The following is a 21872-nucleotide window of genomic DNA, read 5'->3' as shown; positions in this document are numbered from 1 at the left end:
GAATTGTTTAGCATAATAATACTGGGTATAAGTAGGAGTAATGGGATGAAATTAAGAAAGGTATCGTTTTAAGTGACTATCAGAAAAAAAAATCTTCCTCCGAGTAAGATCGAGTGTAGTACAGTTTCCTTACAGAAGTGGTAGAATGCTTAACAATAATGCCTGCAATGCACATCAAGGGTGAAAAAAAGGAAGAGAAATGCCAATGAAAAGTAGCTGTTAAAATACTTAAAATATATCAGTCAAGTTTTAAATAAACCTCATCTAGTCAAATTCTCTTCCCAGCTGCATATTTGAATAGGTCTCCACAGTGAAGATTTAGCAGTTACTGAAAATGGTTTGCTTGGAATTTTCTGCTCCACCTGAAAATGCTACTCCAGTGATATGTATGGATTGTGCAGAAATGGAGACATCTCAAGAAAGTGTCTCATAGCATGGTCTCATAGAAAGTGTGTAATGTACACTAACGTTTCATGCTACTATTTGGGAAAGACAGGTACCGTACTGAAATAATTCAGTGATGAAAACGTAAATATGCTGAGAGCTTGTTTGAAAATTACGTGTACAACATGCCTGTGTGGGTAGGTTATTCGAGCATGTTACCAAAACAACACAGTATGGCATATAGTAGAATCACTTCTAAAGCCACAAGCAACATCAGGTAAACTTAAATGGCAAAGATTTAATGTCACAACTATTTTCTCCATCTCATTGAGCAGATACACGTGGCTGAAGCTCTGCAATGCGTATGACAAACAAATCTCTCTAGGAATCACTAGTCTTGTTAGTTGGCACAAGGAACTCACAACAGTACAAGCCCCTTATATCATTTAAATCTCCCTTTTTTGGTTTCCAGTCTTTACTGGCTGCGGAACACTTTTAAAAAAATCAGGCACTTCATTTGGGTGTCTACTAGGTAGAAAGCCCTTTGGAAAATCTAGTCTCCAATCGAGGATACTGTGCACTAACATCTGGCCCCAACTGGGTAACTGTCTCTCATTTGTAAATTCGGCTTTGTATTAATATCTGCCTTATACTTTAAAAGCAAGCTTCACAGCACCATATTTTAAGATCATCAGTGACAAAATACTGCAGTGAAGTGACTTTTTTTGTGAGAAGGGATAAGAAGAAACTTGCTGAAATTATTTGTCTACATTTCAGACTTTACTGCAACCAATTATAAAATAATAAAGTTGATAATCTCTTTTCGCAGTAGCTAACGAAAAAAGATTTCATTACAAAATCGAGAGAGAGAGAGAGACCACCTGCTGTGTGGTTCTAAAAGTCAGCACTTCTCTGGTTAAAACATGCTGTACTTTCAGTTTGAAATGTTTATAAATCCTATAGTCATTGCCTGAGGGGATATACGCCCCCTTGGAGAAGCTCTGAACTATGATGGGGGCATCTGAATGGATATTTGAGATGATTTCATGCCTCAACCAGCTTTTCTCCCAAAGAAAAGAGAAATAGAGATTTCTAGCAGAAAACATTTTATAAACCAGCAACAATTTAGGGAGCATAGGTTGGATGTGAATCACTCTTGTATGAATTACTCCAGGTTTATACTACAGGTTGGACCTCTCTGGTCCGGCACCCTCAGGACCTGAGCTGTCCTGGACAAGAGAGTTTGCCAGGTTAGGAGAAAAGGTCAGTGCTCCCCTGTTGGTTGCCCCACTTCTGGGCTCCTCTCTCAGGGGCTTCCTACCTGCCAGTGGCCTCGCTAAAGCTACTCAGCACAGCTCCCCACCTTGCTGCCCCTGTGGGTTCCTGGCGGGGACCACTTGGGCGCTGCTGGCTCAGCTGCTGCATGGTGCTTCCCAGTGCTCCTGGCTGGGAAGAGAACCTCCCGCACCGCTACTGGGGCTACCCTGCTGCTGCTGACGATTCCATGTGTTCCCCGGCTGGGGCCGCCCACCTCTGCCAGTCTCGCTTCGGCTGGGAGTTTGCGGACAGAGGCTGCCCACCAGGGGTTTCCTGGGATTCCTGGCCAGGGCCACAGGCAGCTCCGCAGCAGCCAAGGGTTCCCCAGCTGGAGCTGAGACTCCCCAGTCACCTGGCTCCGCTAATGCTCGGGGCTCCCCAGCCCCTGTGTTGCATCTGTGGCCTTGCTGGACCTATAGTGTAAGTCCATCCATTTCAAAACTGAAACAATGCAATAAATGAAATATTTTTTAAGCTTTGCACTTAGAGCAGGAACTATGTCTTGCACTGTGTTCGGAATGGACCTAGCTATTTTGATACCATTACAACCTAAGAAAATATCAGTCTCTTAAAAATGTCCTTCAAACTGTAAAAAAGCTGCTTGAATAAGAGCATAAAAGACATGATGGCAGCCTGGTACAGTTGGAATAACTCCTATGAACCTTCTAACATGTTTTTCTTAATTTTTTAAAAATAGATAATTTTCCTTAGTCACCTGGTTAGGGTACCACATTTCTCTTCCCAAGAAAGATGATTTAAAACCCATGGAAAATGTTTTCTGTCTCTCAAAACAAAATCCGTTAGGGCTGCATTGCTAACGCTAAAACTAAACAGCACAATTGCAGATTAACAAATGAAAACCTTATGCTGACAATACATTAAAGCCTTTTGTGAACAGTGGAGAAGACTCCATGATCAATGGCTGCAAACACTCAGTAAAAAGGAAGGACGGTAAATCACTACAATGAAGTAACTTTTGAATCTTAAAAATGTTATTTGTGATACCTGCTAAAGAATACTGACAAGTGAAGGAGATACAGTTTTAAAGAGACCCGAATAAAAAAAATTAAAAAAGCATTGCTAACAAGTTAAAAAAAATGGAGTTCCCATAGAGCAGACCTACTTCAATTGCTTTTCTTGTTGGTTAATCTTTTAAACCCATATAACAAACCATAAACTGTCAGGAACTTCTAATTATAGATAGTAAAAAGAGATGTAAAAATCTGGAATCAACCAACCTGGTTATGCCATGGTCAGTAACAAACTTGGCCATTTTCCTGTTAGTCATGCCAGAAAAAGATCTGCACAGGGAAGGAACCACATCTTTGGGAAGAGAAAATCCTTTGATTTAGTTACTACTCCACTGTTTTCAGGATATATTAACTGAGTCTGTTCAGAGCTTAGTCTGTTCAGAGCTGGATATATTTAGCTGCATTTTAGAGAATGGAAGTGCTGCCTGTTAATACTGAGCAACAATATTCAATATTTTCTCTTAACACCTGCCAAAGGGAGTACCAAAACTACTAGTAGGCTGGAGGGAGGGGAAGAAACAAGGCCATAAAATACTTCACAGAAAGGAGAATTAATGGAGGGAACTCTGTGGAACTGACTGATTTGCATAGTGACAAAAGACTGGACTTCCAACCTCCTGCAGAACCTTCGTAGTGCCATCAGAGTGAGCTGGCAGTTAGATTTAAAAAAAAGCCAATACAAGAAGGATCAGATTTGCATTAAGAAGCAGGGGTACCCAGTCAGAGAAAGACAAATAGAAGTATGTATGATGTAAGCCTCAGTAATATCAAGTAGTGGCAAATGACTCTTGTATATCATACAGCGTGTGCATGACTGATGGGGCATGTTTCATAAGAAGGAAAATGTTTGGACTACAGTCTTGGGAGTACCTCTGCAGCCATTCACAGCAAATACAAGAGGATACCAATAGAAGTAAGTATTTTGCTCCTGCAGAAATCAGCGTTTACATTCACAGTGTATGTCATTTAGACTTGCAGCAACATGTTTTTTCTTGCAGTACAGGATCATGACATAGTGCTTAGTTACATGCTGTTGCTTGCATTATGAAGGTTTCTAAGAGTACTGTGTTTACTTCTTAATTCGTTCCTCTAGCTGCTACAGCTATTATTCAATGCATAATGAAATAATTTTAATGCCCAAACATACCAGTCACAAAAAATGGTACAGTAAACATGCTCCTTAGCAAAACAGAATAAGAATTTGTTAATAAAGAATCACCACATTTTACAGGATATTCACTTGTGGCTTACTATTTTGCTTGTGTTTTGATTGGGAATTATAGGCAGGATATGACTTACAAGTTGTCAAAAACCCTTGGCTTTAAGGTGTTTTTGATGTCACACTTCTGAAGAGTGTGGTCTTTAGACTACTGTTGGTTAGGATTTCCAGGAGTCCAGTTTTTAACTGGACAGTCCAGTTTTTGAGTTCTCTGTTCGGGAAATAAATTGAAAAAATATAAATGAGAAAATATAAATTTTCTAAATAAGATGTAATGTAGATTGTGATGTAATGTCAAGTGTATTCGGTATTTTTGTTGAAACCATCTGGCAACTCTACTGTTGGTCCACAGCACTTGAAATGATTTTCTAAGAGGCAGCTGGTTCTCCTCCTTGTTTCCAGTAACTATCTTGAATTCAGGGACTTACCATTAAGAAAAACTTTTCTATCGTTTCTTTCCCTGTAAGCAATTACTGTAACTCTTATGAGATATTGTGCAGAAACTGCTGGCAGGGAAATTAGTCCCAAAGATCATGAATGGTAGGGAATATAAATCATGAGATAATCTATTAAAATGGAAAAGTTTGAGAATATCACATTTAACAATTTCTTAATTAATTTAACACCCTATTTTTTAAAACGTATGAATTTATTAAGCTGTGTTAAATGGTTTTGAAGACCTTTGTGTAAGCACAAAACCTTGTCTTTTTCACCAACAGAAATTGGTTCAATAAAAATATTACCTTACCCCTCTTATCTCTCTCAAGATTTATAACAGTTCACTTGAAATAATGTATGCAGCAGATCACTGATAGAAATCTCAAGTGCTGTCACAGTTATGGCAGTCATTAAGCACAAAATGGCTGTTCCTTACACTATAAAAGCACAAGTTGTGCTTTCCCTCATTTGTCTTTTTATAAATTTGTTAATAAAGAATCACTACTTTTGACAGGACACTCATTTGCGGCTTATAATTTTGCCTATGTTTTAAATGGGAATCATAGGCAGGATATGACCTATGAGTTCTAGGTCTGCTTTCAAAAGTGTCAGTAAAATGGAATGTAACAATACATTTGAATTAGAAGGAGACTCAAATCAGGAAGTCTGATCCAAATCAGCAACCCAACTCATCTTCAAAAATCCAAAGATGTTCAGATTCTGGGATTTGTTTGGGTACTCCTCATCTCTATAGTGGGTTCCAAATTTATCTAACATGTTTAAACATGATTTTTGTAACATTAATAGCTTAAGACTTTCTGCTATCTATATTAATAGCTAAGTTATCTCACTTCAGAGTAGTGATTATTAGTTATAAATAGTTAGTACTTTTTGTCTCTTTTTATATATGATTGCTGCATTATAGAACTTGCAACTAGAGGTTTCAATGAGATTGTGTGTATTCATGCATAAATAATGAACATGGTAGTAATTCCCTCAAAACAGTCAGAAAGGATATTTCTGATTAACGATATTAAGGACTAGTCAACTATTCAAAAAGCAAAAGCTTATCGGATAGTCCAGTCGACTAGTCAATTCCCCACCCTTGCTGCCTCTATCAGATAGAGGCAGCAAAGAGGGAGAAGAGAGTGTACTTCAAAGTGGCAGCGCCACACAACTGATCCCTGGTTCAGCTATATGGTGCTGCCCCTTTGAAACGCCGACCCCGGGTTCCTGGGAAATGTCGTGCGGAGTCCGGGGTCAGCTGAGGAGTTCCCAGCTGACCCTGTGCTCTGCATGGCATTTCAAAGCAGCTGTGCTGCATGAAGTCCTGGTCAGCGGGGGACTCTGAGTCCCCCGCTGGCCCCAGGCTCCATGAGGGCACTTCTGCTTTGAAATGCACAAGAGCCCACCCTGGAGACTATTGTACATTTCAAAGATGGCCTGCCTTGTGCAGCCTGGAGTCAGTGGGCCTTCTTGAAATGTACAAGAGCCCCAGTGGGCTTCATTTAAATCATTGCTCTGGTGTGGGACAGAGAATGAGGCATTCAGCATGTAGGCTGCCACAGCGAGAAAAGACTACTCCAGCCTTCTCTCACTACAGCAGCTTGGCGTCTCACCATGCCCACTGCAGCTCCAGAAAGCACAGCCAGAGGAGAGGTGCATGTCTTCTGGGTGGGCCAAGTCCAGGTTCATCTGCTCCCCTACGTTCCTCAGTCAGAGTGAGAAATGCAGCAAACTGTGCACTTTCTTCTTCACTCCAAGCCCTCTCACCTTCCCTAAACTGTGCCCTGGGGGTGAGATGGTCATGGCTGGGGCAGTTCCATGGGGAGGGTATCTCCTTCCAGCTCTTTTTACCTGCCTGGTGATTCTTTCTCTTTTCTGTTTGGTTTTCTGAGAAACAATCCCATTCCAGGCACATCCCATTTTACTGACACAAAGAAACTCTTGCCTTGCTTTCAGTTACGGTAAAAGGAAGCTGTGCTCTGAATTTGACAATCTTAACTCTTACTGTTTAGGAGTTCTTGAACAGACAGACAGACAAACTCTCTCCAACAGACTGCATCATGGGCTGAGTGAATTAGGCATCCAGTTTAGGACCAAGCAGTAGTCAGTCAGTACTGAATAGCCACATGTACTATGAAACCTCTGCCTGACTCCTATTCAGGGGCAGATGACCGTTTTGCGGGGCCCCGGACAGCATAATTCCGCGCCCCCCCCCCCTTTGCCACGGCGCATGCGCAGTGGCGCCACGGCACATGACCAGGGCTTACTGAAGCGCGGGGCCCAGGGTGGCCGCCCCCTTCGCCCTGCCCTATATCCACCCCTGCTCCTATTTGTGTACTGGAAAAGCGTAACCCCATGAGAAACAGTGAAGTAAGACACCTCTTCATTCTTATCAGACCAGAAACAAACAACAATAGATTAGACTTTCTTAATGCTTTGGCTTTCTAAAGATAAATTGAGATTGCTTGGCAAACTGTTCAAGGATGGAAGCCTTTTCAATTATACACAGTAGAAGACTATATGAATGGGACTCAATTTCCTGGTTAATACAAAATTCCAAATCATCTACTAATAGGATTGTGGCTGCAATAAAATTATTTTAATCTGTAAAATTACAGGGGGAAAGAAAATATCAATAATTCCCCAAATTTGGAATTTACAGAATGTCTGGAAGTATTATGGGGGGCACTACTTAATATACCTCCTATAAACGTGTAGGCAATGTTCCCAGAGTGTAGAAATCCTGGTGCAGAGGGGTTTTTAGGGCCATTACTATCCTCTTACTCAGCTGAGAAATACCTACTTTCAGCTGCTAGTCTAGCTAGCGTTGCCAGATGTCCAATTTTCACACAGACATTTTGGTATTTTGGCCGTATGTCCTATAAAAAAAACAAACCAGAGAATACTGGACATGTAAAATGTCCAGTATTTTCTGTTTTCCTTGGACAGAAGGCCGGAAACATCTGTGAGAACAGGGGGAGCAAGGAGCATGGTAATTTAAAAGCACCGTGGCCTTTTTTTTCCTCAAAAAGATGGCCGGCGGCATCTGCGAGTGCTGGTGGAGCGAGATAATTTAAAAGTGCAGCGATTTTTTTTAAACAAGTTTCTCTCCTTTTTTTCCCCTCAACCCTGCTGCTAGTGCTATCACACATGCTCATTGTCCTCCACTCCGTGCTTCCTGCTTCTCTGAGCCAAACTGTTACTGGATCCTGCGCCATAAGTATCTAATGTATAACACAAATCCTTATGAAAAAGCACAACTGCCATGTAAGTACAGTAATGAGAGTTCTCCTGATGTGTGTAGGTCTATATCTTGTTCAATTTTGTGATATAAAAATGCCCAAAGGATCTAATCTACACCATTGACCAATGCTTTCTGTACAAAATAGATTCTGAAGTAAAAAAAAAGTTTCATTTAATTATTGCTGTACTTTCTTCTATACTAGAAAAGACAAGCCCAATTTATTCAAATAAATAAACTGATCCCAATCAACTCTTTCCAAATGAAACTTCAAATACTAAGTTTCACTGTGTAGGGTTAAACATATAATGTTATTTTCTCAAGATTAAAATTCAGAATGAAGGCAAATGTTTAAATATTGAAACTGCAATAGGAAGCAACATAATTGCTCTATATCCATACTCCATGGATAGAACTTCCATTAGAGCACTCTCCAACCATGTGTCTTATACTCTGGGTGCCCATTCTGAAAATTAAAAAAACCCCAAACACCTTAATAAGTATACAAAATCTGATCTTTCTATATTGGAAGATGAAGAAATATTCACCCATAAATATAATGAAGATAATAAATCCAAGCCCTCCAAAGTTGCACCATCTTTTCCCATGAGGAAAAAATAAAGCTATTAAAAACCTATTGCTGCTACGTACAGCATACAAAGGGATTTAAAAAATTGCACGTTATTCAGCCAAATCATGTGCTTAAGTCCTGTTAAGTAAACATGACTGAAGCATGTTTTTTAAGGGCTTTTCAGACTAGAGATGGGCCTATCATAGCTTAAGTATGTTACAATATCTGGGCTTAGGTAATAGGCCTATTCCAAACAAGCATTATGGTATTCTGGGGAAACAGGCCTTCACCCATCCTCCTTTGATCTTGTAAACATTTACGTAATTAAGTATTTCTACATATTATTAAGTCCACTGAAAAAATAGGATTACTCAACGTGTTTACATTTATTCACTTGCGTAAGTGTTTACAGAAGTGTGGTCACAGATTATTTCCAAAAGTGTAGCAGCAGAATCACGCACAAAACTAGCTGTTTTAATAGCAGCATCTTGGTTTCAAGACTAAGAGTTGGTCTTGGGATATAACCTAATAAAGTATCTTGAAAATAATTCAAATTGTTTTTAATTTGTGAGTCCTTAAAGAAAATAACATAGGAGCTATTGATTGTGTGAAAAACACCTAAAAACACCTGGGCTACGTCTACACTGGCCCCTTTTCCGGAAGGGGCATGTAAATTTCAGCAGTCGTCGTAGGGAAATCCGCGGGGGATTTAAATATCCCCCGCGGCATTTAAATAAAAATGTCCGCCGCTTTTTTCCGGCTTTTAAAAAAGCCGGAAAAGAGCGTCTAGACTTGCCCCAATCCTCCGGAAAAAGTGCCCTTTTCCGGAGGCTCTTATTCTTACTTCTTACTTTGAAGTAAGAATAAGAGCCTCCGGAAAAGGGCACTTTTTCCGGAGGATCGGGGCCAGTCTAGACGCTCTTTTCCGGCTTTTTTAAAAGCCGGAAAAAAGCGGCGGACATTTTTATTTAAATGCCGCGGGGGATATTTAAATCCCCCGCGGATTTCCCTACGACGACTGCTGAAATTTACATGCCCCTTCCGGAAAAGGGGCCAGTGTAGACGAGCCCCTGGGGAATTTGTATGAGAACTTCACAACAGAAGTATCCACTTCCAGATACCTTTTACTTCTTTAGAGCCGCAGATGAGAGTGTTGAGAAAAGGTGGTAACACTGAGGATTTCTAGACTCAGACATAGGAACAATCTAAGCACTTTATGAGCATAATTTCACTGCTACAGTAAATGTGACAAAATAAGAGTTGTTACTCAATAAAATATTTTAAGCCTATATTTCCCCAGAACTCCTTCCTGCTGAATATAGAAAAAGTCAAAAGAACATCATATCTACTAGCTTGGGAAAAAGGCATCAACATGACATAATTGTGACCGTCTGCTAGCTGAGAAAGGAAGAGAGGGATTATTTTAATGGTGAACATCTGGACTGTGTATACAAAGGCAATGAAAACATTTTACACATATCAATTCTTTCATTTCTTCTTGATTTTTACCATTCAAAGGAATAGCAGTGATGCAGTATGCTTTAAAAGATTACTAATATGAAAAAAACCACAGGAATTATATCAATCGGGTTTAGTGTATTAAATGTACGTATTAGTTATAAAACATCGTTCAATATAACTAATCTCACTATGCATGGGAATTATCAGGAGAGATGTATATAAACAAACTGATTTTATGACTATCAACTGTAGGCATACAGAACTGTGTTACAAGAGTAAAAATTATGCCAAGTATAGATTCTATTGAGAAGTCTGGATACCAAACTGAAAAAAAGAATTACAGACAGTCAAAAGCTATCTAGGATGGAACCCTGAATCTCTGACAAATCGTGCAATATATAGTCACTACTAAGAAAAAGTGACTTCCAAGAAGCTGGAGAACATTAGAAATATGCGATTAAAGAAGCTGGAGATGAACATGTAGGGAAGAAGTTTGTAGCTAAGAAAAATCCATGGGCAACAAATGAAATCATTGTTCAGCTAGACAAAAGAAGGAAAGAAAAAAACCCAGAGCTCAGTAACAGAAAAAGAGGAATACCAAAGACAAAACCAAATGATACAGAATAAATGCAGATTAGCAAAGTCTGAATGACTGAATGAAAAATGATAGATAATGAACAACAGGATAAAGAAAACAAACAAAGTGAGATGAATTAAAAGAAAATAACCTTTGCTAGACGAGAAAAGAGATCAATATGACCCTGCAGGGGAAAAAATTGACACTATCTGACAGACTCTAAAGACAAGATAGATGGCAAAATTATATATTTATACGGTGATGATACACTCAAAAACTTCAAATAGAGATCAATCAATTAAGCCTGACAATAAGGGATGGAAAAATTCACTGCAGCAATAAAAAACAACTGGTTGGAAAAGCTCTAGGTTGTGATTGACTAGCCGCTGAACTATTAAAAAGCATATGGGAATGAAGGCTTGTAAGCCCTGTCAGATGTAATGAAAAAATGTTTGAGATTTGTCAGACTTTACAACCTGTGTATCCAAACCCTTAAAAAGAAAAACATTGTAGATTGTAAAAGCTACCTAGCATTGCATGTATCTAAGATACTGTGATGGATAGGAGGAGTGCTGGCCAGCACTCGGTGACTACAGGGTTAAATTCAGGTAGCTAAGGGTGTTGTTGGCAGGGAGCCAGAAGAACCAATGGGAAACAGTCCTGAAATTTAAATTGTAAATATATACTGGCTGCTGTTTCTCTTTATGTGAGTTTTAAGACAGGAGTTGGGAGAAAGAAAATGATTTACACCCAGGCAGGACTACCATGCCTCAAAGGCATGTGAGGGGACTGGACCATGAAGGGATTGTGAGTAAACAAAAGAAAAATGTATTTTTAGTTGCAATCAGGGCATTTTTCTTTGTTTTGGTTGATTGATTAAACTTCTCTGTGTGAATGCATGCTTTCCCTTCCCCATTCACAATATAGTACCTGAACTGTGCCAAAGATACCATTTTTTCTTTGTGTTTTTATTTGTTCTTCTCAGTTGTTTTGTAACACCTAACAACCAAGTAAAATAAATTAAAATTAATGGAGATTGCCTATCTCCTAGAACTGGAAGGGACCTTGAAGATCACGAGTCCAGTCCCCTGCTTTCACAGCAGGACCAAGTACCATCCCTCTCAAATTTTTGCCCCAAATCTCTAAATGACCTCTGCAAGGATTGAATTCTCAACCCTGGGTTTAGCAGGCCAACGCTCAAACCACTGAGCTTTCTCAAGTATATACTTTTTCTACAGTTAATAAAATCACCACAAGAGATTAGCAGAGGATCATACAAAATAGGCTACCATGGTTGCAAACTTTCAGTAATAAAGATGCCACATAAAATGATGAAATAGCTTACCATTTGGGAATTTTAAAAAATGTCACCTTTACTAATTTAAATAAAAAATCCAACAGATACTTGAAATCATAATATTTTATCCAGTTAAAACAATCTGAGTTGAGAACAGTCACAGCCAGGTGGAAGAAGTTGTCCTGTCTCCTAAGCTTTCAGATCAGTGTGGGCAAAAGCCACTCAGTAGATTGCTGATCCGGGGGCTTTGATCCGGCCTGTGTGGCTGTTCCAGGCCCCACTCCAGCGCATTGACTAGGAGCCAGAGCCACACGAGGCCTTTCAACTGCTTCTCTTTAAAGGGCTTGCGCCTTCCCCGTGGATGGCAGGCAACAGCTCCAGGGAAGACACGAGCCCTTTAAATTGAAACAGTTGAAAGGGCTCGTGGACTAACAGTGAGGCTGTGAACAGTGAGCCCTTTAAATAGCAGGAATTGAAAGGGCTTGCAGGTCAAGCTCCTGGCTAACGTGATGCCTGGGAGCCGCAGGGGAGGTGTGAGCCCTTTCAACTCCTGCAATTTAAAGGCTCCGTCCCTTTCTGTCCATGGCCCCCGCTCAAAAATTATTGCCCACTTCTCTTTTAGAAACAAAGATTAGAAATAACATGCTTCTAATGACATCAGATTTCAAAATGCATTCCCTTCTCTTCCCAGCATTGAACATAATTCTTTTCATGCTTCTGAAAAAAATAACTGAAATGCCTCAATTGCTTAACAGGGCTCAAATAATCAAACCAAAATGATCTTTCTGTATTTTTTGATAACATAGCCTATCACATTAAATGTCTCTTATGTCTCTAATAAAGTTATTGTATAGAAAATCCATGTTTTCCTTTTTCTGATATTAAGCATTATTATATAAAGAAACTGTCTTACCTTGAACTGTTAGAGTTGCTGATGCTTCAGCTTTTCCAACCATATTTTCAGCAACACAAGTGTAAGACCCCATATCTCCTGCCATAACTTTCCGGATTTTCAAGGTGTGATCATCACGGATTTCATATCTTAAATATATATAACAGCAAATAAGCATGACTATATACATCATAAATAAAACTTATAGTTTTCTCAACGTATGATGCACAAGCACAAGAAGGTTTTGCCTTTATATTTAAGCAACACATGAAACATGCATATTGCATTCATACCATGGAAACATATTTCAAAACAACATATTTGAGAGCCTACTTCCGATTTCACAATTGGAAAAACAAGACCATCTCTAGTAAAGTAAATGTATTTGACTGCTGAATTGAGTATAAGTGACATTATACTTTGCCCTAAAAAAGCTTTTTTTAATTTACAGTGCATTTAGTAATGATATTTCTGAAACAAAAAATGTCATCCTTATATTCTTCTTCATTTGCATGTGGAAAGATGTAAAAATCAGGAGCTACAAGAAAATATAACAGTTTAAAAGGTTAAAAAAGCATTGTTCTCGCAATGCCATCTAAAGTCAAGCTAACAACACAAATGGATTCAATCATTTATAAAGAAACAATAGCCTTATAATACTCCCTCCATCACTTCTACTCATATTTGTATAATATAGCCAATGTGTTTCTTTTCCTAGAAAGCAGCTATTTTATGCTATATACAGTGGCTTTTCAGTTCAAATTATAAATAGGATTAACAGGAAACAGGATTTGGATACAGAAAGTGAAAGAAGCCAAATGTTGCAAATGCTGAAAAATAGAACACTGCTAACTTTTAAACCGATTATTAGTAATTCAAACAAAATGAAAAAAAAATCTTCATAATGTATTTTCTTTTTACAGAAAGATTATTTTACTTCCCATTCTCAGACCAATGACAGAAGAGATGTGATTTGCAGACTTGGTCACAAAAAAAAAGCAAGTCTGCTAAGAGCAGCACTATATATTAGCAGGCTCCATTTTGCATCAATTGAAATTCCATTATCCACTTGTTGGTGCCATAGCCTAATTATATTATCTACTAGCAGAAATACCCAGTGTCACCCAGGGAAAATATAGTAAAAGGTGTGATGAATGAACTACGTCAATGATATTAACATAGCATATTTTATTGGAAATAGTTTTCTCTTATATATTACTTTAAGAAATAAACATAGCTACTACATTTTCTGTTATCATAGGGAAAGGATCTTGTAGTTGCAGTTTATGTGACATGCTTAACAGATGAGTCTAGCAAATGCCTATGATCAGGCGCTACTAAAAGCTAATTAGTGGCCCAATTGGGGCTCTGGGGGCCCAATTGGGGCTCTGGAGTAACCAATTTCGAGATATAACCAATCCAGTTATTTAAGTTAGGAAATCAGTACTATCCGTTCAAAATTTGGTGTTTCTAGCTCTTACAGTTTCGGAGATCTTTCAGGACAAACCAACAAACAAACTTTCGAAAATATTTACAAGATTAGACATTTTACAGGAGTTTTGATAATCACAGGCGGTAGTTCAAGCACAGAATTTATTCATACCATACACTGCTGTTTGAACTAAATATTTTTGCTTTTTTGTTTGTTTTTTTGATACTAAGTTGTAGAGTTTTTAATTCAAGCTGTTTCTAAGTTTTAAACAGAAGGAAATTTTATTTGTAAGCAGAGGATCATAGTACTGAGAAATACCAAAGTTCTTGTAGATAACCCAGGCCAGCCATACAAGTACAAGATCCCCTCTTAGATATCAACCTGATCTTATTTAAAAGGTAACTAAACATATTCACCTTGTTTTTGGTAATTCCCCATCATCTTTTCGCCATTTTACTGTAGGTACAGGGTCGCCCCGAGCCTCACATTTAAACTCTGCACTATCTTCTACAGTCACAGCCAAATTACTGGGTCTCTTCACAAAAGATGGTCTTTCTAAAGGAAAGGAAAGAAACGTTGAATTACAACCAAAGACATTACACCGCAAGATACGCAGTGGCTCGGGGTAGCTGATGTGGAGATTGTGTGCAACCAATGTCTATTTTGTTATAAGAACAAAAATCGTAACATAAATATGCAAATTACATGAGTCCTGACTTTGGGTTTGTCTATACTTCCGCTTAACTTGACATAAGTTATGTTGCTTGGGAGGAGTAGTGTTAGATTATCCCTAAGGAGGTTTGCCTCTTCTCCCCAGACCTCAGTGAGATCAAAGATCTCTGTAGCAGGATCAGGAATGCAAACATTTACGGCCGGATGGTCGCAAGCCTGGGCCAGAAGAGCCACATACGCACCCAGGAGCAGGTAGGAATGAAAATAAAAAAAAAAACTCGGGCAGGCCTATACAAAAGCCAGAGACTAGAGTTCCCACTCAGGAGCAGCACCCCAGACCTGCCACTTTTATGAGCAGCTGCACTGCATGCTGGGGTGCGGGAGTCCCTTCCCCCCTTGGCCCATCAACCTGAACTCCGACCTGGAGATGCCCATCATAAGCCTCCCAAAGGGTGGGGCTGTATACGAGGAGGATGAGGATGAGGAGATGGTGAAGAAGGAGGAAGACAAGTAGACCAGCCTGGACACATTGCCCACGAGCCAGGAGGTCATCCTGTCCCTGGAGCCGGTACCCCACTCCTGGGAAGTCGCCCAGGGTTCAGACAAAGACGGGGAAGGCCCATCAGGTGAGTTCCATTACTTTCCTTAGATAAAGGTGGGAGGAGGTGGCAGGTGATGAGGGGTTGAATGCTCCTCGCTTGCCTTCTCGGCCAGGGGATCACACAGCAGCCTGTGCACATAGAATACCCGTCCAGATCACACAGCTGCATGAGGCTACCACAAAGGAACCTTGCACTCCCGCTCATAGGGTTTCTGGAGAGGCCTGCCTTACTCTCAACTCTATGGTGGGACACCTTCCCACTATAAGCCACTCCTATAGGGTCTGAGCTCATGGAACCACACAGCAGTGCCGTACATGACACACAGTCATGCCCACACTCTTGGGGCAGCATCCACTCCCCATCAAGGGCAGCGAGGCAGAGGACACTGAGCCAGCCCCTGCATGGGAACCTACTAGGCAGAGGAAGATGAGGGGACTTCAGTAGCAGCCTCCCTGGAAAGCGGCATCTGCCACTCACACACATCTCCCCAACACCCTCCCCCACTCTCCTCCAGCAGCCAGGGATAGAAGTCCTCTTCCTGTGGAATGCCACCACTGCCAGACCTGGTGAAAGCATGACACAAAGGTAAGGTGAATTTCCCGTCACCCTCCTCCTGCCCGTAGGCTCCTGGCCTGGTCAGCACCTTCCCATGCCTGCTTGTCCGCTGGACGTGGGGATAGCAAGATTCCCCTCGGACATCTATGCCCCTCTGGGACAGTGTACATTATCTAGGCCACCGATGGCCTTGTTTGAAGCACATCACCATCATCTGAACCAAGACCTTTTGGTGTCAGCTCAGAGATGAGGGCAGGGCTTCATGCACATTGTCTCATGGGATGACTGCCCTTTTCAATTTTCTTCACAGACCAGCTGCTAGTGAGGCATACCCACCAACTTCTGGGCCATTCTCCCAGCTGTGCGAGAGCCACTGCCGCAGATGACCCCACAAGGACCTGTAGCGGGAACCTGCCTGCGAGCCCTGCAGTGGTTTCTCAAGCAGCCAGAGTAGAGGGGTGACACCGACTTGGAGCTGCACCACACCATTTGGCAGGAACTGTCCAAACAGGCCCGGAGAATGTACTCAGCATACAGCGCTGCCATCAACTACCTGAAACTGCAACTGAGCAGTCCAGCAGTCGCCTACCCGCACCTGCTCCTTCCCAAATCATCCACACTCGCTCCTGCTCCACCCCTGCCCCTCTGGCTTTTTCCCCTGCCTCCCCCTCTTATGGCCGCCCTGCACATGAGGTGGTTGGACCACCTTAGGCATGCACCAGTCCCAGCCTCATTCCTGAGCCCCTCCTCTCCTTTCTTCCCTCTTCCAGATTCTTTCGCCAGTGCCTCCCATGTTATATTTACGTCAAATTAAAAAAAAAAAGACAGCTGATTATTCCAAAACAAAAAGTCTGGTTTATTTAGTCTGCAGGGAAAGGGACAGGAAAGGTGGGCAGGGTGGACAGGGGAAGGGAGGGCAGGGGAAGGGAGGAGTGTAGGAGGAAAGGCACAGAGGACTTATGCAAAGGACCCTTGTGGGGAGGCCCAGGGGAGAGTGTCACAGCTGGCCTCGTCTGAAATTCTTCCTTAGGGCCTTCCGGATGCACAGAGCCCTGATGGGCTTGCCGGATGGCAGCCGTGCATGGCTGCTCAAAGGCCCTGGTAAGCCACTCTGCCCTCCACCTTGGTATGTCTCCCCCTTGTTCCTGTGCAAGGTTTTGCAGGACACATCAGGCCGCCGCCACCTGAGGGATGTTTGGTTTGCCGAGGTCCAGGTGAGTGATGAGACACCGGAACTTTTTCTTCAAACAGCCAAAGGTGCCCTCCATCACGATGGGGCCCTGCTGAGCCTGTCATTGAACCTTTCCTTGGTGAGGTCCAGGCTGCCCATGTAGAGTTTCATTAGCTAGGGGAGCCCTGTGTCACCAAACCCTGAAAAAGGGAAAAAGAGCCGGCATGCATCTCCCGATACAGGCTGGAGTTCCTAAAGACATGGATGTCATGCACTTCTCCCTCCCTCCCCCCCCCCCCCCGATGTTGATGTTGGTGAAGCGGCCTCAGTAGTCCACAAAAGCCTGCAGCACCATTGAAAAGTACCCTGTCTGGTTGATGTAATCTGAGGCACATTGGTCAAAAGCCTGGATGGGAATGTGGGTATCATCAGTGATCCTCCCAGAGTTGGGGAAGCCTATGGCAGCAAAGTTGTTAACTATGGGAACAATGTAGCCTAGGATGACCCTGCGCAGCAGGATGGCATTGAAGGCTCTTACCACCCATGGGAAGATATAAACTGAGAATTACAGCATTGCCAGAGCCCTCAGGATAGGCCATCTCCAGCCTATGCCACTTTCCACAGCAGGAGGAATCTCAACTGCCTTATCCCTGGCTTTGTGAGGATGGGACTGAAAATCTCCAGGGAGGGAGAGTCTACACCCCTTTCCTAGAGAAGTCCATTTCAATGCTTCACCACCTTCCTGGGACACTAGCATGAGAGTTATACCTGCATGAGCATGGCCCCAATGGTTGATCTCTCCATGCTGAACTGGTTTCCAACAGAGTGGTAGCTGTCTGGTGTGGCAAGCTTCCAAATAGCAATAGCGACACACGTCTGGAAGGGTGTAATGGGTCATATGTGGGTGTCCCATTGCCTGAGGGCAGTGCTGAGCTACTTGCAGAGATCCATGAAGATGTCCTTCCACATGGAGAAGTTCTGGAGCCATTGCTGGTCATCCCACCACTCTATGACAATGCGATCCCACCAGTTGGAACTGCTGTCCTGGTGCCAGAAGTGGCAGTGCACGGTGTACAGGGGAAGTTGGGAGGGACTATGCTGCATGAGGAGCACAGGGAATGGGGTGAGGAGATGCCCCAGAGTGAGCTGCTGGTCCTGGTCCTGCAGCGCCACCTGGGCAGCCTGCAATAACTGTGTCAATAGATGCAGCATGAGGTCTAAGAGCCAGTGAGTGCTTTGCAGCAGGTCTGACTCCATGGCAGAAGTGTTGTGGTGTTCACAAGGACTACCAGAGGAGTCACTGAGGAAAGTTTGCTGTCCCTCAAGGAGGTAGGCAAAGGTGAAGAGTCTGAGACACAGCCATAGAGAGAAGCCCCTTTAAGCATGAGCCTCAGATAGCGTCCGGTAGTAGCTACAGGAAGTGACTGCTGTCCAGATGTCCTGCCCGGAGTGCTCCTGGAGGGCTTTAAATGTGATTCAGGCTCCAATCAGTGTGGATGTGCTATTTTGATATAATTCTGTGCTATTTCAATAGGCATTTGTAGTGTGGACATGCTATTTTGAAATAGTTATTCTGGGAGTCATTATTCCAAAATAGCTTATTTCAAAATAAGCTCATAGCGTAGACATACCGCAAGTGGCCTTAGCTTTTCTCCACCAAGAGAAACAGATCTGCTGCCAGGTACAAAAGCTGACAATGGACATCACAATTTTACTGTTCCTTTCAAAGAAGGCACACACTAAGTATTGCCTCCGCAAAGACCCTGATGTAATAATGAAATTCTGAAGATCTTCGGAGGTTGTTAAAGCCACCACAGAGTCTTCAGAATTATTGTATCTTGTCATTGGTAACAGTTTGTGTTTGACTGACCCATTTCAAATGTTGCAGCAAAAGGGGAACGTGATCATTTTCTTTCTCACCAGCACAAAGAAAAAGAAAATTCCTCCTTTATAATTCTTCCTCACAGAAGTTATTGTTACCATGGGTCCATGCTCATAACATGTATCAATCAAGAACTTCTTTAAGTCAAAAATTTTGGAGCAGATATCCTCAACACACAGGGAGTAGAAGAGAACACCCTAGTCAAGTCTAAATGTAAGGCAGTGTAAGAGTTTATATATAGTTGAAACACACAGTTTCAACTTTTTGAGTTGAGGTGGGTAGATGAGAGGGAACTCATAACTTATTCCTTTACAAGTAAATATAAGGTACAGTACAAATTAAAACAGAACTCCACTCCTAAAATCTAAAAGTTGTCAAGATTGTCTGTATAGGAGCCCAAACAATAGACAAAAGATGTTATAAAAGAGATAACATCACGTAGGGTATGTCTACACTACCACCCTAGTTCGAACTAGGGTGGTTAATATAGGCAACCGAAGTTGCAAATGAAGCCCGGGATTTGAATTTCCCGGGCTTCATTTGCATCTTGCCGGGCGCCGCCATTTTTAAAGCCCCGCTAGTTCGGACTCCGTGCCCGCGGCTACACGCAGCACTGAGTAGGTAGTTCGGATTAGGCTTCCTATTCCGAACTACTGTTACTCCTCATGGAATGAGGTATACTGATAGTTCGGAATAGGAAGCCTAATCCGAGCTACCTACTCAGTGCCGCGTGTAGCCGCAGGCACGGAGTCCGAACTAGCGGGGCTTTAAAAATGGCGGCGCCCGGCAAGATGCAAATGAAGCCCGGGAAATTCAAATCCCGGGCTTCATTTGCAACTTCGGTTGCCTACATTAACCACCCTAGTTCGAACTAGGGTGGTAGTATAGACATACCTAGACAGTTTTCATGCAGCTAACTAGCATAAAAAAAAGTTGGTGTTACAGAAGCAAAACAACTTTACCTGCATAGTTATTTAGAAAGTAGAAAGTAAAAAAATAAACAAAATATAAAAACCTCCAAAGCCCTCAAAGCAGATTGGTGTAAAAATACGGTAGGGAAAACTGTTGAGCTCTCAGAAGTTAGTACATGACATTCTGGAAAGAGCAAGTCTAGATTAAATGAAGAACAGAATAGAAAATGGTGTTTGGCAAAATTATGCAAAAATTATTCTGACCTAGTAAGTCTTATAATAGTGAAATAAAAGACTGGTAGTCAATACCAGTGAACACAGTAGTCATGAAGTTCTTTAGATCCATCTCCTATAGGAAGGTTAAGGATGAAAATGCTCAATTAATAGTCCAAGAGTTTCTTTCTGTTTCAGATGAATATCAGGGCATTTTCATAACGGATTCTCAGTAAAAATATCTTCAGGATGTATTTATATATATATGCTTCCAAAACTAGTTTATGTATCTGATACCAAGAATAAAATCTCCTTGTTCCACTAAACTATACAGGCATTAAGTAAAAATAATAAACGTGTAGGGAGGATCACCTTGAAATCTTCTGACATGGTTTCAAGAAAATAAATCCCCTCCTGAATCCAAATTATAGACCTAAGAGTGAAATGTTATCTTCCAAAAATTCAGAAAATAAATAAAAGGTTGACACTGGTGAACATTTATACCTAAAGTCAGAACATAACATAGCCTAAGTTCCAAGCTGGGAATGTGTATTGAATTTACTGTAAATAAACTTGTATGATTATCAGAAACTTCACTTTTCTGTTTATGTATTATTATTATTAACAACAACAATAATAATGAATAGCAACGTACATTGCTTTTTATAGTGCTCTTTCATCAGAGGTCTCAAAGTGCTTCACAATTGTTAATGTATTTATCCTCAACCTCCTTGTGAAGTAGAAAAATGGTATTATCCCCATTTTACTGATGGGAACTGAGGCAAAGAGAAGTTAAGTGATTTGCCCAAAGCTGCACAGTAAGTCTGTGGCACAGCAGGGAACTGAGCCTGTTTTCTCAAGCCCTGGGCTAGTGTCCTACCCACTAAACCATTCTTCTCCTGAAGGGAACCCCCCTTTTTTTTAAGAACAAAAATCAGAGATAAATTTTGAATTAAAGAAGAATGAAAAACAAAATCAAAATCCATGAAGATTCCTCCTTCCTGTAAGTTTTCAGAAAGGAGAATCTAATACTCATACTTTCCACTAAGGCAACTGTAACTCAACAATATTGCCATTCCTGGGAAAATGGTGAAAGAAACCGGTGTGAGTAATTAACTAGTGCAAATGTATGGGCACTGAACATAGGAACCATATTCATGCAAACTAAAATTCCTGTAAATTTCCAGATTGTACAAAGTTAGAAAGTTCTAACAGATGACTTAAATTTAACTCTAAAGCAAGTGCTTCAAAGCCAAATAGAAAATATAATAATATAAAGTAAAATATGCAGGGCTTCTAAAAAAAATTACCACACTGTCTTGATGAGTAGATGTCAACATAGTTTGAGATGGTAAATACTGTCATCATATTAAGGAACTCCCTGCTACTCTTGAACATTGAACAGGATTTCAAGATATGCAGCATTTTAAATTGTGAATTGGACAGAAAACAAAACAAAGAACTTAACACTGTCGGACCAGTGCCTAAAACAGAATAAAATAGCACAGTTAAAGACAGGGCCAGGAACTTAACTGAATCCTGCAATTTTTAAACTTCAATGTTGCTGTGAAGTTTCCAAGGTCATTGGTGTATACCCTGCAGTTATAAAGTTTTTGTTCCCAGTATAAACAGGGTTAAGCTGTTACCAAGCCGTATACTGCTTTGAAGCAATACTTCACACTGTGAGTCCAGAATCAGGACCACACAGAAGATCCCAAAATGTTAAAGATATTTTGAAGCTGCACTGCAGACATCATAAGGCCATGTCTACCAATGCAAAAATAAAGAATGGTTTTTCAATCACAGTAGCTTGATTTAGCTTAATTGGACTGAAAAGCCCCTTTTAATGACTGATTAGACAATTTAAAGTCTTTAGGCTCATTTGAGCTAGTTGTATGCTAGCAAATTTATGCCCCTCAGAAAGCCGCAAAGTGGTAGACCACCTCTTGTTTTACTAGGCCAATGTATATATTTACATGTAAAAGATCTCAGTACATTTT

General features: G+C 41.2%; 1 protein-coding gene across 7 annotated transcripts in view; it reads right to left on the bottom strand.

The window, feature by feature from the left end:
- Positions 1–21872, bottom strand: part of ROBO1 (roundabout guidance receptor 1) — a 1014318-nt gene that overhangs the window by 105533 nt on the left and 886913 nt on the right. For all 7 annotated transcript variants that reach the window (XM_075909735.2, XM_089773438.1, XM_089773439.1 and 4 more), the window contains 2 exons: positions 14283–14421; positions 12456–12583 (listed from right to left, as the gene is read on the bottom strand). In XM_075909735.2, coding sequence (XP_075765850.1) covers positions 12456–12583; positions 14283–14421 — 267 coding nt within the window. The remainder of the gene's footprint in view (positions 1–12455; positions 12584–14282; positions 14422–21872) is intronic.

This window comes from Pelodiscus sinensis, chromosome 1 (assembly GCF_052426305.1).
Source record: "Pelodiscus sinensis isolate ZL-2025 chromosome 1, ASM5242630v1, whole genome shotgun sequence".
Taxonomy (NCBI): Eukaryota; Metazoa; Chordata; order Testudines; family Trionychidae; genus Pelodiscus; species Pelodiscus sinensis.
Note: the sequence above shows the minus strand (reverse complement) of the source record. Positions and strands in the feature narration are given on the sequence as shown.